Genomic DNA, 4,802 nt, shown 5'->3' on the forward strand with positions numbered 1-4,802 from the left:
GTATTTTTAGTAGAGACGGGGTTTCACCGTGTTAGCCAGGATGGTCTCGATCTCCTGACCTCGTGATCCGCCCGCCTCAGCCTCCCAAAGTGCTGGGATGACAGGACTGAGCCACCGCGCCCGGCCAAAGCCAGCAGTTTTCAAACCCACAACAGGTACAAGACACCATGGGACCAGCAATTACATATATATTCACAGACACACAGACAACAAACCGAAAGTTCCCTCACTTATCTTTCCTGTGTATGATGCACGCTGGTATGTTTTCATTGGTTTAAAAATGCTGGTTCAACCCACTGTACTGGTTTCACAACCCACTGTCATGATTTCACAATGCACTGATGGGCTGAGAGGCCCAGTCTGAGAAATGGTGCAATATGCCTGCTATTCATGGCAGTGCCAGGTCTTGCCCCAGCTCTGGCCCCAGACCAGGACCCTCAGCTACCTGCCACACTGCCCCTCACTTGGAAAACAGCTCCGTGCATAGAGATAAACTCCAGGAGAGATGGGACACACTCAGGCTGGCGTGTGGCAAAGCAGCTGCACATTCCTTTTTTTCTTTTCTTTTCTTTTTATTTTTTGGAGACAGAGTTTCACTCTTGTTGCCCAAACTGGAGTGCAGTGGCATGATCTTGGCTCATTGCAACCTCCGCCTCCTGGGTTTAAGCGATTCTCCTGCCTCAGCCTCCCTGAGTAGCTGGGATTACAGGCGCCCACCACCGCACCTGGCTGATTTTTTGTACTTTTAGTAGAGATAGGGCTTCACCATGTTGGCCAGGTTGGTCTCGAACTCCTGACCTCAGATGATCCACGCACCTCAGCCTGCCAAAGTGCAGGGATTAGAGGTGTGAGCGACTGTGCCCGGCCTTTCTTGAGACAGGGTTTCACTCCCGCTGTCCAGTCTGGAGTACAGTGGCGTGCTCTTAGCTCACTATGACCTTCGCCCCCAGGTTCAAGCGATTCTCATGCCTCAGCATCCTGAGTAACTGGGATTACAGGTATGCACCACCATGCCTGGCTCTTTTTTTGTATTTCTAGTAGAGACAAGGTTTCACCACATCGGCCAGGCTGGTCTTGAACTCCCGTCCTCAAGAGATCTGCGCATTTCGCGTTCCCAAAGTGCTGGGATTACAGGCATTGAGCCACCACACCCGGCCTGCATCTGCACATTCACACAGTCATTCCTGGGTAATATAAATGTCAAGTCCCCTGGGACACTGACAGCATCTCAGGGTTGACATGTGACAGTACCTCACGTCATGGTAAGTACTTAAATGTGTATCTTAGAATTCTTGTTAAGAATGAGCTTCCACAGATCCACACTTCTGAGTCTCCCTTCTCTGACAATTACCTTATGTCTCACGCTGCAAAATACCCAGAGGAAAGAATGTGACACGCCACGATCCCTCGGCATAATATCCAGACGCATCTAAGGAGCACTTTCTTCCAAGGCAAAACCACCTCACATCTGTGTAATACTTTTATCTTCAGTAAACATTTTCATATTCCCCTCCCAACCGGATTCTCACAACAATGCCTCCCTCCGGGAGGGAAACTGAGGCATGTTACCGAGGGCTGAGCTTGGCCTGAGGCCTCAGAGCTGTGCTGCTTCTCAAAAGAACACAGACAGGCCGGGCGCGGGGGCTCACGCTTGTCATCCCAGCACTTTGGGAGGCTGAGGCAGGCGGATCACCTGAGGTCAGGAGTTTGAGACCAGCCTGGCCAACATGTTGAAATCCCGTCTCTACTAGATACAAAAAGTAGTTGGGCGTGGTGGCATGCACCCCCAGTTCCGGCCACCAGGGAGGCTGAGGCAGGAGAATCACTTGAACCCAGAAGGCAGAGGTTGCAGTGAGCCGAGATTGCGCCACTGCACTCCAGCCTGGGTGACAAGAGCAAAACTCTGTCTCAAAAAAAAAAAAAAAAAAAACACAGCCGGCCACCTCATATTTCCTGACACGCAGCCTCAGGATGGTGTTAACGGTTCCCTCACCCAGGGAGGTAGAAGGACTTGGACCCAAGGTGGCAGAGCCTTCTTAACTGGAATGACTGGGAGTGACTGTCCGGAGCACAGCGTGGAGGCGGCGCTTGGCCCCTACCCGGGCAGAGCACCGTGATGGGTTAACGATGTCCTATGCCACGGTGGTGGATGACAGGTGTGTTTGCCACCCCTACCTAACCTGGGTGTGCTGCTTCTCCTGCCTTTTGAGAGCTGGAGCTGAGAGGCATAGGCCCTTTCTGGCAATGACCTGGGCTGCCTGATAACCAGCTAGAAGCAGAGCAGCTGCACTCTGTCCACAGGGAGGGAGGGGCACAGGTCCCCTTTCCTCTCCACCTCCAAAAGCAGCTTCAGAGCATGACATCATCCGACACGCGGGGGAACAGAAGGCCCCAGAGCAGGGACTGTACTCACCAGCAACAGGGCTTCCAGCTGGTTAATGTAGATCTCTTCGCTGGCCAAGAACCCCGAGAGAACCAGCTTCCTCATCTCCAGGCCTTTCCCTGCTTCCACCTGCACAAAAGCAAAGCACAGCCAACAGCCCATGAGCAAGGAGGCCAAAATCCTGAGTGGACTGTCTGTTTCCCTACCCTTTTCCCTCTTTTTTTTTTTTTTGAGACGGACTCTCGCTCTGTCACCCAGGCTGGAGTGCAGTGGCACAATCTTGGCTCACTGCAACCTCTGCCTCCCGGGTTCAAGCGATTCTCCTGCCTCAGCCTCCTGAGTAGCTGGGACTCCAGGCGCCCACCACCACGCCCAGATAATTATTGTATTTTTAGTAGAGCATGTTGGCCAGGCTGGTCTAGAACTCCTGATCTCAGGTGATCCACCTGCCTTAGCCTCCCAAAGTGCTGGGATTACAGGCGTGAGCCACCACGCCCAGCCACCCTTGTCCCTTTCCCCTTAAGTGACACTTTCATAGGAGATAAAAGTCAGATACTATGATAAAAAAAAAATGCAGAAATACAAAAGGAAAAACAATCACCCATATTCCTCCTGTAACATCTTGTTTTGCTTCGCTCAATCTATTTTCCACATTTCCCCATTTGATATTCATCGATTCATCCACCTGTCAACCAAGTCAACCTTCTCACGGTGAGCAAGACACAAGGACCTGCCCCGGGTCTGCTGGGCAGTTTCATGTGCGGTGCGGGGACAAGGATGTTCAGGAGGGAAAATCAGAATCATGACTGAGGCAGGGCACGGTCACAAGGGAGGGCACAGCAGGGGCCAGAATCTAAGTCTGAGGGGTAGAAAGGGGTCCCAGAGGAGGTGACAGATAAATCAAGAGAAGTGTGGGTGGAGAGAACCCAATGGAAGGGCCCCAGCCTTGAGGCCTCCCAGCTACACTTCTGTCCTTCTCCTCTTGTCCCTGAGGTTCAATCCCACATCAGCAGGCCGGCTGTGAGCCTCTCAGCCTTACCCTGCCCTGCGCTGCACACTCGCCACAGCACTCCCTGGTCACCTCACTGTGCCGGGAACAGACCCAAAGTGGCCTCCTCCTCCCTCCAGAACTGCTGCTCCTTAGCATGGAGGTCACACGCCACTGAGCATTGGACGTCCACCAACTAGCACAGTGCCTGGCACAGAGAAAGTACCCCCAAAGTTCTCCTCAGTGAAAAAACATACATAGTAATTCTTCTCAGCCAGGACCCAAGAGTCGTCCCTGGGCCCCTCTTCCTTCTCTCTCCTTTCCCTCTGCCACACTGAGCCCCCAAGCCCTTCCATGCTTGCTGTTCATCTCCTTCAAGCCCTTCCACGCTTCCCAGTTCATCTGTTGCCTCCCGTTCCCTCTGTGCCACCCCTCCCCTCTCCTGTGGTTGAGGCCCCCTACATCTCACTCTGTCGCCTGGGTTTCCGAATCGACTTTTCCTCCCTCTCTTCCTCTCTCCTCCTACCTGTCCCACGTACCAGAGCTGGATTCACCTTCTAAGAGTGCCACCTTGCCCGAGGCTTGCCAAGGACCGAGTATGAATACTGCAAAATGTGAGTACTTAGGAATTCCATTAGGCTATGCGTCCATTTATTTATTCATTCAAAAATTATTTACTGAATGTCCACCAGGCCCTATAGATACCATGGGAAACAGACAGTGGCCCCTGTTCTCACGTGGCTTAGAATCTAGTGGGAAAGACATTTGAAAAACAAACAAGTAAAGATTCGGCCCTAGACTGGGACATAAGGCCCACCATATCCTTTATGAAACACCTGCAGGGGCCCAGGTGCCCGTCCCTACCCTTCCAGTCGTTCCCACAGCCAGGAGATCGCTCGGTCTTCCCACATGCAGGAGAACCAGCTTCCTCATCTTCAAAGGTCTCTAGCTTTCAGTTCTTTCTTTACCTGCTGCCTAAAATGTCACCTTTCCCCAAGGCATCATGGCCACAGAAGGGGAATGAGTGAGTCAGAGACAGGGTGGCGGTGAGGGACTGCTTGGAAGATGCTACACTGGTAGGTTTGAAGACAGAGGATGGGGCCACGAGCTAAGGAATGCAGGGAGCCTTTGGAAGCTGGAAACGGCAACAAAATGAATTCAATCCCCCAGAGCAGGGGCATCCGATCTTTTGGTTTCCCTGAGCCACACTGGAAGAAGAAGAATCGTCTCGGGCCACACATAAAATACAGTAACACTAACGACCGCTGATGAACTAAAAGAAAATAACAGGTTTTAAGAGTTTACAAATTTGTGTCAGGCCACACTCAAAGCGGTCCCGGGCCGCGTGGCCACAGGCTGGACAAGCTTGCCCTAGAGCTTCCAGAAGCAATGCAGCCCTGGAGATCCTTTTTATTTTAATGAATCTATTTA

The 4,802-nt window shown here is 52.1% G+C and overlaps 1 protein-coding gene across 1 annotated transcript in view; it reads right to left on the bottom strand.

The window, feature by feature from the left end:
* Positions 1–4,802, bottom strand: part of ABR (active BCR-related) — a 197,813-nt gene that overhangs the window by 102,025 nt on the left and 90,986 nt on the right. Inside the window, exon 3 of the mRNA XM_011956234.1 lies at positions 2,414–2,512. Coding sequence (XP_011811624.1) covers positions 2,414–2,512 — 99 coding nt within the window. The remainder of the gene's footprint in view (positions 1–2,413; positions 2,513–4,802) is intronic.

This window comes from Colobus angolensis, unplaced genomic scaffold (assembly GCF_000951035.1).
Source record: "Colobus angolensis palliatus isolate OR3802 unplaced genomic scaffold, Cang.pa_1.0 Scaffold110, whole genome shotgun sequence".
Taxonomy (NCBI): domain Eukaryota; kingdom Metazoa; phylum Chordata; class Mammalia; order Primates; family Cercopithecidae; genus Colobus; species Colobus angolensis.